General features: G+C 45.3%; 1 protein-coding gene across 1 annotated transcript in view; it reads right to left on the bottom strand.

Annotated features, from left to right (window-relative positions):
- Positions 1-17,414, bottom strand: part of TRMT2B (tRNA methyltransferase 2 homolog B) — a 41,787-nt gene that overhangs the window by 20,721 nt on the left and 3,652 nt on the right. The window contains exons 2-6 of the mRNA XM_003276449.4: positions 11,382-11,652; positions 10,686-10,740; positions 7,300-7,434; positions 6,358-6,457; positions 5,003-5,073 (exon numbers count right to left, since the gene is read on the bottom strand). Coding sequence (XP_003276497.1) covers positions 5,003-5,073; positions 6,358-6,457; positions 7,300-7,434; positions 10,686-10,740; positions 11,382-11,629 — 609 coding nt within the window. The 5' untranslated portion in view covers positions 11,630-11,652. The remainder of the gene's footprint in view (positions 1-5,002; positions 5,074-6,357; positions 6,458-7,299; positions 7,435-10,685; positions 10,741-11,381; positions 11,653-17,414) is intronic.

Here is a 17,414-nt window from a genome sequence, read left to right on the forward strand (position 1 = left end):
TAGTAGAGATGGGGTTTCACCATGTTGGTCAGGCTAGTCTCAAACTCCTGACCTTGTGATCCGCCCACCTCGGGCTCCCAAAGTGCTGGGATTACAGGCGTGAGCCACCACACCCAGCATAAATCTGCATTCTTAATGGTGTGAGATCTGGGCCCCTTTCTATACCTCATTCCAGAAGGCCAGCAGCCAGGCAGGAGATTTGGATATAATTCTTTGTAGGAACTGAATAACCCCAGAGAAAATAACTCAAGAGACAGAGACATGGAAGACTTGTCCGCAATCACCAGCAGTAAATCCAAGAATCAGTAAACCCACTCAAGATGAACTAGTAACTGGTCAAAGCCTCACTATTTTTTTTTTTTTTGACACAGGGTCTTGCTCTATCGCCCAGTTTGGAGTGCAGTGGCACCATCTCAGCTCACTGCAGCCTCGACCTGCTGGGTTCAAGCAATCCCCCTGTCTCAGCCCTGCAAGAAGCCGGGACTACAGGTGAGTGCCACCACCCCCATCTAATTTTTTTTTGTATTTTTAGTAAAGACAGGGTTTTGCCATGTTGCCCAGGCTGGTCTTGAACTCTTAAACTCAAGTGATGCGCCCACCTCGCACTCCCAAACTGCTAGGATTACAGGCATGAGCCCCCGCACCGGTCCTAAGGCTTCATTCTTAAATATGAACAGCCAGCCAAGTATTACCAGCTATTTGGTTAACACCTCCATTATAAAAGACAATGCCCAAAACAAATACACAGGAAAAAAATCCAGAAGAAAACAAACACTTCAAACAGGAAAAAAAGCAAATAGAGGCTGGGCACGGTGGCTCACGCCTGTAATGCTAACACTTTGGGAGGCCAAGGTGGGCAGATCACCTGAGGTCAGCAGTTTGAGACCAGTCTGGCCAACATGGCAAAACCCCATCTCTATTAAAAACACAAAAATTAGCTGGGCGTGATGGCACATGCCTGTAATCTCAGCTACTCGGGAGGCTGAGGCAGGAGAATTGCTTGAACTCGGGAGGCGGAGGTTGCAGTGAGCCAAGATTGCACCATTGCACTCCAGCCTGGGCAACAGGAGCAAAACTCCGTCGTACAAAAAAAAAAAAAAGCAAATAGAAAGATAAGTTAATGTCACATTACTGAAAAAGAACAGAATGCTATATGAAAGGAGCAATTAGGGAACAAGAAAAACCTTTTGAAAATTAAAGACACAATGATAGAGACAAATTCAATAAAGCTCTTGGTATGTAGGTCAATAAAATTTCACAAAAAGAACAAAAAGGCAAAGAGATGAAAAACAGGAGAGAGACATGAGCAGAGGATGACAGAAGCAATCCGTAAGGTCCCCAAATCTAATAGGAAGAATAGAGAGCACACAGAAAATGAGGGAGAGGGGGCCAGGGGTGCCTATAATCCCAGCACTTTGGGAGGCCAAAGTGGGTAGATCATTTGAGGACAGGAGTTCGAGACCACTCATGCCAACCTGGTGAAACCCCGTCTCTGCTAAAAATACAAAAATTAGCCAAGCGTGGTGGCAGGCACCTGTAATCTGAGCTACTTGGGAGGCTGAGGCAGGAGAATCACTTGAACACAGGAGGCAGAGGTTGCAGTGAGCTGAGATCACGCCATTGCACTCCAGCCTGGGCAACAGAGTGAGACCCCTCTCAAAAAAAAAAAAATCAGGGAGAGGGGCTTGGCATGGTGGCTCACACCTGTAATCCCAGCACTTTGGAAGGCCGAGATGGGCAGATCACAAAGTCAGGAGATCAAGACCATCCTGGCTAACACGGTGAAACCCCATCTCTACTAAAAATACAAAAAATTAGCTAGGCCTGGCGGCACGCGCCTATAATTCCAGCTACTCGGGAAGCTGAGGCAGAAGAATTGCTTGAACCTGGGAGGCAGAGGTAGCAGTGAGCCAAGTTCGCGCCACTGCACTCCAGCCTGGGCAACAGAATGAGACTCCGCCTCAAAAAAATAAATAAATAAATAAATAAAATACAAAAAAAATTAGCTGGGCATGGTGGCTGGTGCCTGTAATCCCAGCTACTCGAGAGGCTGAGGCAGGAGAATCACTTGAACCTGGGAAGTGGAGGTTACAGTGAGCGAAGATCGCACCATTACACTCCAGCCTGGGCAAAAAGACTGAAACTCTGTCTCAAAAAAAAGAAAAAAAAAAAAGACTAGAGACCAGCAAAAGAAGGCCCAGGATAACAGCCATGCAGAAGACAGGCTGGGCCTAGGATGGCAAACTCCAAGAAAAAGGTCTTCAGAGAAAAACTTCAGCTGAAGCTTTTGAGATATGGAAAATATTGATGAATATCTGACAGATCTTATAAAGCATTTGGGAAGAAATTGGCGGCCAGGCACGGTGGCTCACGCCTGTAATCCCAACACTTTGGGAGGCCAAGGTGGACGAATCACCTGAGGTCAGGAGTTCAAGACCAGCCTGGCCAACATGGTGAAACCTCATCTCTACTAAAATTACAAAAATTAGCTGGGAGTGGTGGCGGGCCCCTGTAATCCCAGCTACTTGGGAGGCTGAGGCAGGAGAATTGCTTGAACCCAGGAAGCGGAGATTGCAGTGAGCCAAGACCGCACCATTGTAATCCAGCCTGGGTGACAAGAGCAAAACTCCAGGTCAAAAAAAAAAAAAAAAAAAAAAAAAGAAAAGAAATTAGCAATCAGCTTACAGAAAATGAAGCAGGCTGGGTGCGGTGGCTCACACCTGTAATCCTAGCACTTTGGGAGGGCGAGGCGGGCGGATCACTTGAGGTCAGAAGTTCTAGACCAGCCTGGCTAACATGGTGAAACCTCGTCTCTACTAAAAATACAAAAATGGGCCAGGCGTGGTGGCATGTGCCTGTAATCCCAGCTACCCGGGAGGCTGAGGCAGGAGAATCGCTGGAACCTGGGGGGTGAAGGCTGCAGTGATCCAAGATCTCGCCACTGCACTACAGCCAGGGTGACAGAGTCAGACTCCATATACAAAAAAATAAAGAAAGAAAGAGAAGAAAGAAAACAAAGCAAATGGAAAAATGAGGTAATTATTCATGCCAATAAAAACAAAAAGATGCAAAATACATTATACTATTAATATGTAGGACTATGCAACTATAAAAAAGTCAAGTATATTATTCTGTGAAAAAAAAATCAAGATGCAGAACAATGTCTATAGTAGGCTGCCTTTTAACTATGAAAGGGGGGGAAGATACAAATATGTATTAACATTTTCTTTTTTTTTTTTTTTTGAGACAGAGTTTCACTCTTGCTGCCCAGGCTGGAGTACAATGGCATGATCTTGGCTCACCGCAACCTCCACCTCCCGGGTTCAAGCGATTCTCCTGCCCCAACCTCCCAAGTAGCTGGGATTACAGGCATGCACCACCACATCCGGCTAATTTTGTATTTTTAGTAGAGACAGGGTTTCTCCATGTTGGTCAGGCTGGTCTCGAACTCCTGACCTCAGGTGATCTGCCCGCCTCGGCCTCCCAAAGTGCTGAGATTACAGGTGTGAGCCACCGTGCCTGGCCTACATTTTTTTTTTTTTTTTTTTTGAGGCATGGTCTCGCTCTGTCACCCAGGCGGAGTGCAATAGTGTGATCTCGGCTCACTGCAACCTCTGCCTCCCAGGTTCTAGCGATTCTCATACCTCAGCCTCCTGAGTAGCTAGGACTATAGGCGTGCGCCACTACGCTCGGCTAATTTTTGTACTTTTAGTAGAGATGGGGTTTAGCCATGTCGGCCAGGCTAGTCTCGAACTCCTGACCTCAAGTGATCCACCTGCCTTAACCTCCCAAAGTGCTGGGATTACAGGCATGAGCCACCATGCCTGGCCTACATTTTCTGAAATCAGCAAAAATAAAAAAAAAAATTTTACCCATGGCAGGGAGGGAACTGGGTAGAGGGGTCAGAGGTGAAAGCTAGACCTCCCTGAATATACCTTTATTTTGTAGACTTGATTTTGGAACCTAGTAAATATTTTTTAAAAGTATAAAACAAAATTTAAATTTAAAAAAATCTGTAAAATTTGAAAGTAAAATGGAAAAAAAAGAACCTGTATATCAAGTATCCAGTTAGTGGCTTAACTACAAAGAGTGGAATTATTTCAAGGGACACAGTAATTTGACATAAAGAACTAGAAAGAGACCAGGCGCAGTGGTTCACACCTGTAATCCCAGCACTTTGGGAGGCCGAGGTGGGTGGATCACTTGAGGTCAGGAGTTCAAGACCAGACTGGCCAACATGGAGAAAACCCATCTCTACTAAAAATTCAAAAAGTAGCTGGGTATGGTGGCATGGGCCTGTAGTCCCAGCTACTTGGGAGGCTGAGGCATGATAATTGCTCAAACCCAGGAGACGGAGGTTGCAGTGAGCCGAGATCATGCCTCTGCACTCCAGCCTGGGTGACAGAATGAGACTGTCTCAAAAAATAAAAAATAAAAAATAAGTGTCTCAGAGGTCAGGCACGTTAGCTCATGCCTGTAATCCCAGCATACTTTGGGATACAGAAGGTGGCAGAATTGCTTGAGGCCAGGAATTCGAGACCAGCCTGCACAAGATGGCAAGACCTCATCCAAGAAAGAAAGAAAGAAAAGAAAGAAAAAAGTGTATGAGAGGCCAAGCTCATGATGTACTATCTTATCACCACTTCACCTCATATTCTTCAATTCTGTTCTGCTGAAAACACTAGCCTTCCAAATACTTCAGACACCTGACACTTGCTGCAGTGCCCTCATCAGCACTTCTTCCTAATGCATCCCTACTATGAAAAAGTCCTTAGATGCCTGACATTTACAATAATGGACACAGTTCTCTCTTCCCCTCTCCACTCTCTCTAAAATGAAAACCTAGCAATGTTTTCTCCATAGTTAGAAGGTATGCTTTCAGTACAGAGCCCCTCCTTCCCTCTAGCACTAGAATTGGCTCTATTATCAAAATGTCAGGGATGTTGCTGTTGTGGACTACAATGCCCCAGGTCATTCTCAACCAGCTCTTGTTCCATTTTACCTGCGCCACTTGACTGTGTTTCTCAGGGATGTTTTTCAGATGATTAGACTGCACGCAGACAATGTTCCCATCTATGGAAAGAAAAATAATTTACATGGTTTTACTCTTAAAAGATTATTTAAAAGAAAATGCCTGGCAACTCAAATTTCTATCGTCAAAGTGGCATATGCAGATATGAAGAAGCAAATACAATCTCATGGCCACTTTGCAGAGAAAACCTAATTATTTCCTGGTCTAGCCATTAAGCAGCTAATTATTTATGAAGCTACTCCTCAATATTTTCTCTCACGCCACAAATGCGCTATATGACAATGTCTATTTTCTGTTCAGATTTTAAGAGGGAAATAAAATGTAATGGGTTTTATTTTTCTATTACTGAATAATAGAATACTGACGTCACATAGTCATTTAATTCAGCACATGGGAGGGAAAAAAGCCAAGTGCATGCCCTAACGAACTGTAGTTTAAGGCATATGGATATTAAACAGTGTGACTAATATCAAATGACGGCATTTCAAGTGGATTTATTGAAAATGGGCAAACTCTGGAATGGGCCAAGCACAGTGGCTCATGCCTGTAATCCCAGCAGTTGGGGAGGCTAAGGCGAGTAGATCACCTGAGGTCAGGAGTTCAAGACCAGCCTGGCCAACATAGTGAAACCCCGTCTCTACCAAAAATACAAAAATTAGCTGGGTGTGGTGGTGCACGCCTGTAATCCCAGCTACTCGGAGGCTGAGACAGGAGAATCACTTGAACCTGGGAGGCGGAGGTTGCAGTGAGCCGAGATCACGCCACTGCACTCCAGCCTGGGTGACAGTGTGAGATTTCATCTCAAAAAAAAGAGAAAGCTCAGGAATGGAATCTGGGAACGGATAACTGAAAGTAAGTCTCAGAAATATGCCACTGTGATTCCCCTCACTGATACACACCTCCCCTACCAATTCTTTTAAGGTAGACTTACCACAGAAATAATTTTCAGAGATATGGGGATGTGAAATAGGAAGACAACTCTAACAAGGAGATTGCTCCCACTGCAGAAAGCAGCATAAAATGATGATGACAACAATGATGATGAGACAGCAGCAGCAACAACGCCAGCATTTACTAAGTGTTTACTAGGTATCAGGCATATATGGCTTTTAGAGGAAGAAAGGGCAAGGGTTGCGTTTTCTGTCACTGTGTTACAATGACTACCCATCAGAAGTATCCATAATCAACCTTGTGATCACATTCTGCATCAAAGACTTCCAATTTAATCTTCTTCTTTGAGGCCACCATATTTTCCACTTCTACTGACACTTCTCTGCGCCCTTTCATTCCTCTTCAGTCTTTGGTTTATACAACCTTCAACTGACCTCTCCAAGTTCCCAGGTAGAACCCCACAGTCTTTGGATTGCCATCTGGACCTCGGTTCACAGAGAAGGTGGACTTATTTCGGTAACCATTGATGACAGGCTGGAGAGGGCAGAAGGACAGGAGAGGGATGAGAGGTCAAATGAAACCAAGGAAGATAACAATAAAGGGAAAGCAGGAATGTCCTCTGGATGAGGACAAATAGGGTTTGCTTGGAGGGTATGGCATATGTGAAAGTCTGTGGCTAAGAAGATCAAGACAGTCCATAGAAGGGGAGTTCCAATCTTGCCATAAAGCAGGAGTCAACAAACTACTTATGTCAAGAGCCAAAAAGTAAATAATTTAGGGCCTTGCAGGCCATATGATCCCTGTTGCAACTACTCAACTCTGCCATCATAGTGCAAAAGCAGCTGTAGACAATACCTAAACAAGTGAGCTTGGCTGTGTTCCATAAAACTTTATCTACAAAATCAGGCAGCAAGACAGAATTAGCCTAAAAGCTGTAGTCTGCTAACCCCTGCCATAAATTAAATTCCACTCCTCTGAGGCCACATTAGAAAGGTTTCCAATGTTACATGGACAAATTGCGTGGGGATGGCAGGGAGAAAGGTTTCCAAAGTTTGGAACCTTTCTAAGGAGGTAATAGTGGAGTGGTTGATACAATGGACTCTCTATCAGATAGATCTGAGCGTGAATCTCAGCTCTGGCCCTTTCTAGATGTGTGTCCTGGGCAAATTACTAAGTCTCTCTGGGCCTCAAGGTCTTCATCCGTAAAATGATAGTATCTACCCCTCCAGGTTATTATAAGCAGTAAAATGTGACAATGATGCATGATAATCATTTAGCACAGGGCCTGGTCCCCAGCAAGTACTCAGTAAATATCAGCTGATGTTATTAGCATTAAGGGGACTTAATAGATAAGGAATAGGGAGGTGGGGGCTTACAGAGGGTATAATAGGATGGAGAAGACAAGGGAGCCTCTCAGATATGGGTACAGCCGTTGTCACACTGACTCCATTGAGCATTTGGATGTAAGACTCCAGTCTTTGTAAAATTTTCTTCTGAGCTGCAAATTTCACCTGCAAAAGAATATAAGCAATGAAATGAAATACTGGCTGGGCATGGTGGCTCACGCCTGTAATCCCAGCACTTTGGGAGGCCGAGGTGGGCGGATCACCTGAGGTTAGGAGTTTGAGACCAGCCTGACCAACATGAAGAAATCCCGTCTCTATTGCAAATACAAAAATTAGAGGGGCGTGGTTACGCATGCCTGTAATCCCAGCTACACGGGAGGCTGAGGCAGGAGATTCGCTTGAACCCAGGAGGCGGAGGTTGTGGTGAGCCGAGATCGCACCATTGCACTACTCCAGCCTGGCCAGCGAGAGCGAAACTCCGTCTCAAAAAAAAAGAAAAAAAAAAAAGAAATGAAATACTTTTGTAGCTTCACCGCAAAGAATGGAAAACAAACAGGACAAAAGAAGAGTGTCCCACAGATTCTTGGCTCATGGTCTCAACAGATGAGGAACCTAGAATGAAGGAACAAAAACAGACCTAAAAAGGTAATGAGGAAAGGTCAAGAATGAGCTCTTGTGTAAGCTCATCATTTTATCTGACCTTTCAGACTGAATATTCAAGGTATATGTCAGTTCTGCCCAGCAGAGCTTTCCACAATGGAAATGTTCTGTTTGCACTGTGTTCTACGTATACAGTAGCCACTAGCCATATGTGGTTACTGAGCACTTGAAATGTGGTCAGTGGGAATGAAGAACTAAATTTTTTTAAATTTTTTTTAGAGAGAGGGTTTCACTCCTGTCACCCAATCTGGAGTGCAGTAGTAAGATCTTGGCTCACTGCAGCCTTGATTTCCCAAGCTCAGGTGATCCACTTCAGCCTCCCAAGTAGCTGGGATTACAGGCACAAGCCACCATACCTGGCTAATTTTTTGTATTTTTAGTAGAGATGGGGTTTCATTATGTTGCCCAGGCTGGTCTCAAACTCCTGGGCTTAAGTGATCCACCTGCCTCAGCCTCCCAAAATGCTAGGATTACAAGGGCGAGCCACCATGCCTGGCCTAAATTTTGTTTTTCTTTTTTGAGACAAAGTCTCACTCTGTCGCCCAGGCTGGAGTGCAGTGGCGAGATCTCCGCTCACCTGCAACCTCCATCTCCCGGGTTCAAGCGATCTCCTGCCTCAGCCCCCCGAGTAGCTGGGATTACAGGTGCATGCCACCACACCTGGCTAATTTTTTTGTATTTTTAGTAGAGATGGGGTTTCACCATGTTAGCCAGGATGGTCTCGGATCTCCTGACCTCATGATCCGCCCGCCTCAGCCTTCCAAAGTGTTGGGATTACAGGTGTGAGCCACCGCGCCCGGCCCTAAATTTTTACTCTTAATTAATTTACAGAGTCAGCCCTGCTATAACATGACGTAAGTGTTCCTATAGCACACTATGCAAAATCAGTCACAAAAAGATCTCAAGGCTCATGGGAAAAATAGGATTAGGCATACAACATTCCAAAACTTTATCAATAACACCCACAGAAAAGATTAAGAACCTAATAAAAACAGCAGCACTGTTTTGTACATGGCAAGTGGTTAAGAAATATGAATAGTAAGCTAAGCAGGGTGGCTCACGCCTACAATTCCAACATTTTGGGAGTCTGAAGCAGGTGGATCGCTTGCATCCAGGAGTTCAAGACCAGCCTGGGCAACATGGCAAAACTCTGTCTCTACAACAAATACAAAAAATTAGTCAGGCATAGTGGTACACACCTATAGTCCCAGCTACTAGGGAGGCTGAGGTGAGAGGATCCCTTGAGCCCTGGAGGCAGAGGTGCAGTGAGCCATAATCACACCTCTGCATTCCAGCCAGGCAACAGAGTGAGACACTATCTAAAAAAAAAAAAAAAAAAAAAAAAAAAAAAGAAACATGAATACTACAATAAGGATAACACTTTACCCTGACAATGACCTGAAGTTTGCTTATGGAAGTGAGTATAGTGAGTATCAGAAGAACTGCAGCTTGGGCCGGGTGCAGTGACTCACACCTGTAATCCCAGCACTTGGGGAGGCCAAGGCAGACAGATCACCTGAGGTCGGGAGTTCAAGACCAGCCTGGCCAACATGGTGAAACCCTGTCTCTACTAAAAATATAAAAATTAGCCTGGCATGGTGGCATGTACCTGTAGTCCCAGCTACTGGGGAGGCTGAGGCAGGAGAATCACTTGAACCCAGGAGGCAGAGGTTGCAGTGAGCTGAGATCACACCACCGCACTCCAGCCTGGGCAACAGAGCCCAGACTCTATTTAAAAAAAAAAAAAAAAAATTGCAGCTTGGAGTTATCATGAAGTCACAAAAAGAGGGCTATGTGAGTCAGATGGAAAGTTCTAACACCAGATGTGGATGGGTATGGCTCATAACAAACACACTGGGGGAACTGAGGGAGCTGGTAGATGTTTGAGGTGTGGGCATGCATTCATTTTATATGTTCTTAAATAGCTCGGTTCAGCTGAGTATGGTCTCCTTTCACCTAGCGTTTCTTATGGACAAAATTACTTCTAAGTAAACATGAAATCTGCATTATGCTCAAATTTCCCCTAATATGTCAATTAGTTAGAACAAATTTCTCTTTTCTAAATAAGCAGTAGAGCTTATTTAGAATTAAGCAGTAGAATTGACTGTATTCAAATTTAAATTGCCACATATGGCTACTGGCTACTATGTTGGAAAGCACAGCTACATGTGAAACAGCAAGAGCACTGCTACTCACATACACAGAGCTATAAGTATAACAAAAACGCAAGGAAGAGAGGAAACAGACATTTGGATCTATGGGTCTAGAGTGAGGAAGATATAATTGGCCTAAAGTTCCAATTTTGGAGTCAATAGCATAATGAGTTTAAGAAGCTGCTTGGGATTCTGCGTAGAACTGTCCAGTCAAGGCCCAGCGCAGTGGCTAACACCTGTAATCCCAGCACTTTGGGAGGCCGAGGCAGGCAGATCACCTGAGGTCAGGAGTTCAAGACCACCCTTGTCAACATGGCCTATCTCTACTAAAAACAGAAAAATTAGCTGGGCATGGTGGCGCACGCTTGTAATCTCAGCTAGTCAGAAGGCTGAGGCAGGAGAATTGCTTGAACCTGGGAGGTAGAGGTTGTAGTGAGCCGAGATTGCGCCACTGAACTGCAGCCGGGGCGACAGAGTGAGACTCCATCTCAAAAAAACTGAAAATTAAAAATAAATCAATAAATAAGTGCCCAATCAAGCTTCCTACGAGTCCAGCACCATTCTCCTGGAAAGGAGGGGTAAAGACTTAGGCTGGGCACCTACCTTGAGCTGTTCTTCATAGCTCAACCTCCAGAGTGGTGTCACAACATCGGCCAGCCTTGAATAAAATAATTCAGGCAATTCTTTAATTATATAAATATGTACTGAGCGCCTACTATGCATAAGTACTTTCAGAAGACCTAACTCTCATGCTCTCTAGGGAGATGGAGTCTGGGAGAAGAGCCCATGTTGATGTTGTCTACTTAACATAAGAAAAATCCAGATTTATCAGGAGGTAATTAATCATATTACAAAAGGCTTCACTGTTGGGTTTCTTTAAATAGCTTATCTTCCTAATGCTTTTAAAATATAATTTGATTTAGAAAATACATTTGTTGCATAAATGAGGTATATTTGTGCTTATATGGCTGCAATGGGTCTACTCATCTCTAATCCATCTAATATCATTCTGGGTTCCTGGTTTTCAGCAAACCTGTCCTGAATTATTAAAGACAAGGTCCCAGATTAGTATCTTCTTTCTGATAAAAACACACTCAAAGACAAAGAGAACGGTTTCTGCAACCCCAAAGCATTTCCACCAATATTCTTCAGACGTCCTCAAATTTGCCCTGGGTATCCTACCTCAGGTGGCCCCTCAAATCCTTGTAATGCTACATTAGTTACATTAGGAAAACAGAATTTCAGTAGATACACAGATTGAGACTTGCTAAGGAGAGAGGACATCAGCCTGGCCTTTACCTTTCCTGCCAGGAACCATCTAGTGGTCCAAGACGTCTTGGTTTCTTCTGACTTTTTTGTCCCTTCTGACACTTCGTGGCTATCACACGGGTGAAATCTCCCTTACATACTGTGCCCAGAAAGAGCTGTGACCATCCTGGTGGATTTCTGGCATACCAGGGAAGCAGTCCTGGTTTAGAGAAGAGACCCACCATGGAGATGAAGTATCTGAGGCTGTGCATTGGGACTCTTCTCTTAAGGCCTGCCATCCAAAGAACACATTGAAATCCACCTGCATGAAAGGTACACATACAGAGGTTGGGAAATGGAAGCACAACTATCAAACCCATTCATCCATTTGTAAACCCTTAAGGAACTCAAGCGCCTAGCAGAATGCTGGCACACAGCAGACAGTAAAAGCAAGCCTGTTGAACAGAACTGAATTACTGTATGCAAGGTATGTTTTGGTTCCCAAAATAAAGAGATGAGGAAAATATAGTCTCTGTCCTCCAGAAAAAGAGTTCAAATCTCTAGATATATTTCTATGACAAATCTCTTTCCCTATTCCACCTTCCTAACCAATAGCCAATCAAGCAGCTAATATTTAGTAAGTGCTTACTATGTGCAAGACATCATGCCACACTAGACACCAGAGGGGTTACAAAGGTTACAATCTAATTAAGGAGATTACATGCTGACACAGGAAAAGACATTAGGAAATAACAAAGTATGCTTGGTTCCTGATGAGTGCTCAGAAAAGGCTTCCCAGAGCAGGGAGGCATGGCGCTGAGTCTTTTGTTTTTTAAGACAGTCTCATTCTGTCGCCCAGGCTGGGGTGCAGTGGCATGATCATGGCTCACTGCAGCCTCGACTTTCTAGACTCAAGCAATCCTTCCACCTGAGCCATGCAAGTAGCTGAAACTACAGGTGTGCACTACCACACCATTCTTCTAATTTATAGTAGAGACAGCCAGGAGCAGTGGCTCACGCCTGTAATCCTAGCAGTTAGGGAGGCCAAGGCAGGTGGATCACCTGAGGTCAGGAGTTCGAGACCAGCCTGGCCAACATGGCAAAACCCCTGTCTCCACTAAAAATACAAAATTAGCTGGGTGTGGTGGTGCATGCCTGTGATCCCAGCTACTTGGGAGGCTGAGGCAGGAGAACTGCTTGAACCTGGGAGGCAGAGGTTGCAGTCAGCTGAGATTGCGCCATTGCACTCCAGCCTGGGCAACAAAAGCAGAAACTCTGTCTCAAAAAAAAAAATAAATAAATAAGGTGGGGCACGGTGGCTCACGCCGGTAATCCCAACACTTTGGGAGGCTGAGGTGGGCAGATCACGAGGTCAGGAGTTCGAGACCAGCCTGGCCAACATGGTGAAACCCCGTCTCTACTAAAAATACAAAAATCAGCCGGGGATGGTGGCATATGCCTGTAGCCCCAGGTACTCAGGAGGCTGAGGCAGGAGAATCACTTGAACCTGGGAGGCAGAGGTTGCAGTGAGCCAAAATCGTGCCACTGCACTCCAGCCTGGGGGTCAGAGTGAAACTCCATCTCAAATAATAAACAAACAAACATAGTAGAGACAAGGTCTTGCTATGTTGCCTAGACTGGCCTCAAACTCCTGGGCTTAAGTGATCCTCCCACCTAGGCCTCCCAAAGTGCTGGGATTACATATGTGAGCTGCCACGCCCAGCCAGAAACAGTCTTAACGGATGGCGGACAGATGAATTAGATGTTTGAAGGACAGCAGGGAAACCAGTCTGACTAAAACACTAGTTCATTTTAAGGAATAGAAGCAATAGGCTGAACAGTTAAGTCAAAGTGAGATTTAAAAGAATGTTCATGCCTGAATAAAATATGGACTTTATTGTGAAGGTAACAGTGAGATGATGGAGGCTTTATGTAGAGAATTAAAGATGAAATAAGGAGGCTAATAAAAAGCAAGTTTGGCTGGGTGCAGTAGCTCACGCCTGTAATCCCAACGCTTTGGGAGGCCAGGGTGGGCAGATCACAAGGTCAGGAGTTCCAGACCAGCCTGGCCAACATGGTGAAACCCCATCTCTACTAAAAATACAAAAATTAGGACCGGGTGCAGTGGCTCATGCCTGTAATCCCAACACTTTGAGAGGCCGAGGCAGGTGGATCACGAGGTCAGGAGTTTGAGACCAGCCTGGCCAATATGGTGAAACCCCGTCTCTACCAAAAATACAAAAATTAGCTGGACATGGTGGTACACGCCTGTAGTCCCAGCTACTCGGTAGGCTGAGGTAAGAGAATTGCTTGAACCCAGGAGGCGGAGGTTGCAGTGAGCCGAGATCACTGCACTCCAGCCTGGGTAACAGAGTGAGACTCAGTCTCAAAAAAAAAAAAAAAAAAAAACCTACAAAAATACAAAAATTAGCCAGGCATGTTGGCGAGTGCCTGTAACCCCAGCTACTTGGGAGGCTGAGACAGGAGAATTGCTTGAACCTGGGAGGTAGAGGTTGCAATGAGCCGAGACCATGCCATTGCACTCCAGCCTGGGCAACAAGAGCAAAACTCTGTCTCAAAAAAAAAAAAAAAAAAGGGGGAGTGGGGTGCTCATGTCTGTAATCCCAGCACTTTGAGTGGCTGAGGCAGGAGGATCAATTGAGCTCAGGAGTTCGAAACTAGCCTGAGCAATATAGTGAGACCCATCTCTTAAAAATAAAAAAGGGGGCTGGGTGCAGTGGCTCACGCCTGTAATCCCAGCACTTTAAGAGGCCGAGGCGGGCGGATCACCTGAGGTCAGGAGTTCAAGACCAGCCTAACCAACATGGAGAAACCCCATCTCTACTAAAAATACAAAATTAGCCGGGCATGGTGGCACATGCCTGTAATCCCAGTTACTCGGGAGGCTGAGGCAGGAGAATCGCTTGAACTCAGGAGGTGGAGGTTGAGGTACAGGCACATGCCTGTAATCCCAGTTACTCGGGAGGCTGAGGCAGGAGAATCGCTTGAACTCAGGAGGTGGAGGTTGAGGTGAGCCGAGATCACTCCAGCCTGGGCAACAAGAAGGAAACTTCATCTCAAAAAAAACAAAAAACAAAAAACAAAAAAACAGGCTGGGTGCAGTGGCTCACGCTTGTAATTCCAGCACTTTGGGAGACCGAGGCAGGCAGATCACCTGAGGTCAGGAGTTCGAGTTCGAGACCAGCCTGAGCAACATAGTGAAACCTTGTCTCTACTAAAAATACAAAACAAACAAACAAACAAACATTAGCCAGGCATGTTGGTGGGCACCTGTAATCCCAGCTACTCAGGAGGCTAAGGCAGGAGAATCACTTGAACCCAGTAGGTAGAGGCTGCAGTGAGCCTAGATAACGCCACTGCATTCCAGCCTAGGTGACAGAGCGAGACTCCATCTCAAAAAATAATAATATTAATAATATAACAAAAATTTAAAAAATTAAGAAAATAAAAATTAAAAAAACAGGCCAGGCGCAGTGGCTCACACCTGTAATCCCAGCACTTTGGGAAGCTGAGTGGGCAGATCACTTGAGGTCAGCAGTTCGAGACCAGGCTGGCCAACATGGTGACACCCCGCCTCTACTAAAAATACAAAAATTAGCCGGGCATGGTGGCATGTACCTGTAGTCCCAGCTACTCGGGAGGCTGAGGCATGAGAATCACTTCAACCCAGGAGGTGGAGGTTGCAATGAGCTGAGATCACACCACTGCACTCCAGCCTGGGCGATACAGTGAGACTCAGTCTCAAAAAAAAAAAAAAATCAATCAATCAATCAAAACAAAATTTTTTTTTAAAGTGCTTTGAGTAAAGGCAAGAGCAAAAGGCCAATGACTATATCTGGGAGAAAGGTAATATTTGGAGAGCAAGAAGACATGCTGGTGTCTCAGAAGGAGAGTCAAGAGAGCCTGGAGGCCTGGAGGCCAAGGCAGATACCTCTGAGGAAGGCAGTATCACATCCATTAAGTCTGGGACAAAAGAAAGAAGGGAAAGAAGGCAATGGGAAGTGGCAGGCAGTGGGGACATATGAAGGCTTTGACATTTTAGGAGTGCAGATCCTAGTCAGACAGCCAGGCCTGTCCTGGGTGGTCCACTGGCCCCACCACTCACTACCTAGGTGGCCGTTACCAAGTTAATCATTCTCTCTGACATTCTTCACTTGTAAAATGGAGACAATGGTATCTACCTTATATAGTGGTTGTAAGAGTTACAAGAAGATAATTAATAAAAAGTACCTAGGCTGCCGGGCACAGTGGCTCACACCTATAATCCCAGCACTTTGAGAGGCCGAAGCAGGCGGATCACCTGAGGTCAGGAGTTCGAGACCAGCCTGACCAACATGGAGAAACCCTGTCTCTACTAAAAATACAAAATTAGCCAGATGTGGTGGCACATGCCTGTAATCCCACCTACTCAGGAGGCTGAGGCAGGAGAATCGCTTGAACCCGGGAGGTGGAGGTTGCGGTGAGCCAAGATCACGCCATTGCACTCCAGCCTGGGCAACAAGAGCGAAACTCCGTCCCCTCCCCCCAAAAAAGTACTTAGGCCAGGTACAGTGTGGCTCACGCCTATAATCCCAGCACTTTGGGAGGCCAAGACAAGAGGACTACTTGAGCCCAGGAGTTTGAGACCAGCAACACAGTGAGACCCCGTCTCTACAAAAATTAAAATATTAGCCAGGCATGGTGGCATGCGCCTGTAGTCCCAGCTACTCGGGAGGTTGAGGTGGTAGGATCACTTGTGCCCAGGCAGCCATGATCATGCTCCAGCCTGGGTGACAAAGCAAGACCCTGTCTTGAAAAAAAAAAAAAAGTACTTAGCAGAAGATTAGACAGGCATGTTTGTGAAACTCTGAGCAGAGTCCAACACCTGGCAAAATATCTTCAGTAAGCATTACTAGTAACTGTCATGATGTGTTTAAAGACAGTATTTAACTGAGTAGAGGTGGCAACACTGAAAGAGGGGAGTGGGAGAAGGAACAATGGGAGTAACTATGAGACAAAAGCTGGAAGAGTTAACATGGGTGACACTGAGAACACAAGTAGAGGGCTTCCCTTTGCAACACAGGACTCTATGGTATGTCTACATTGCTGTGAAAGCACCTGGTTTTTGTTTGTTTGTTTTAAAAATGAGATGGGGTTGGCCAGGCATGGTGGCTCACACCTGTAATCCCAGCACTTTGGGAGGCCAAGGTGGGCGGATCACCTGAGGTCAGGAGTTCGAGACCAGCTTAGCTAACATGGTGAAACCCCGTCTCTACTAAAAATACTAAAATTAGCCGGGCATGGTGGCAGGCATCTGTAATCCCGCTACTCAGGAGGCTGAGGCAAGAGAATTGCTTGAACCTGGGAGGCAGAGATTGCAATGGGCCAAGATTGCAACAGAGCAGAGCTGGGCGACAGAGCGAGACTCCATCTTAAAGAGATGGGGTCTCACTATGTTTTCCAGGCTGGTCTCAAACTCCTGGACTCAACCAATCCTCCTGTCTCGGCCTCCCAAAGTGCTGGAATTATAGGCATGAGCCACCATGCCCAGCCATAAGCACCTATTTTAAGTACTTGGGACACCTGAATGGACTTGGCCTGACATTCTGTTAACCTGCTGTGAAATTTGTATTTTGCCCTTAAGCTCTACCTTGGATTTCATCCCAATGTTAAGTCATAGCCTAATTCAGAATTTTACATTTATACACACACACACACACACACACACACACACACACACAGAAAATTATTGCTAAATTAACATTCCATGATCAATAAGTAACACAGAGGATGACGACATAGGTGCTGCAATATTTAGCCCATACACCATTTTGTATGATTACAAAGTACTAAAGAAAGTGACTGTCATAGCATGTGACATTTGGGGGATTTCAAATTTTTTACAGAATGTACTTAAGCTGGCCCAGAGTTCAGGTGTTAATGATAGCACCCTCCACTCAACAACCCCCATCAAGAAGCAACAAGACAGTACAGTTAAGAACACAGGCTTTGGAGCCATGTTCTTTGTTACAAAAAAAAAAAAAAGTCTTACTTTGTCGCCCAGGCTGGAGTGCAGTGGCACAT

Source organism: Nomascus leucogenys, chromosome X, assembly GCF_006542625.1.
Source record: "Nomascus leucogenys isolate Asia chromosome X, Asia_NLE_v1, whole genome shotgun sequence".
NCBI classification, from domain to species: Eukaryota; Metazoa; Chordata; class Mammalia; order Primates; family Hylobatidae; genus Nomascus; species Nomascus leucogenys.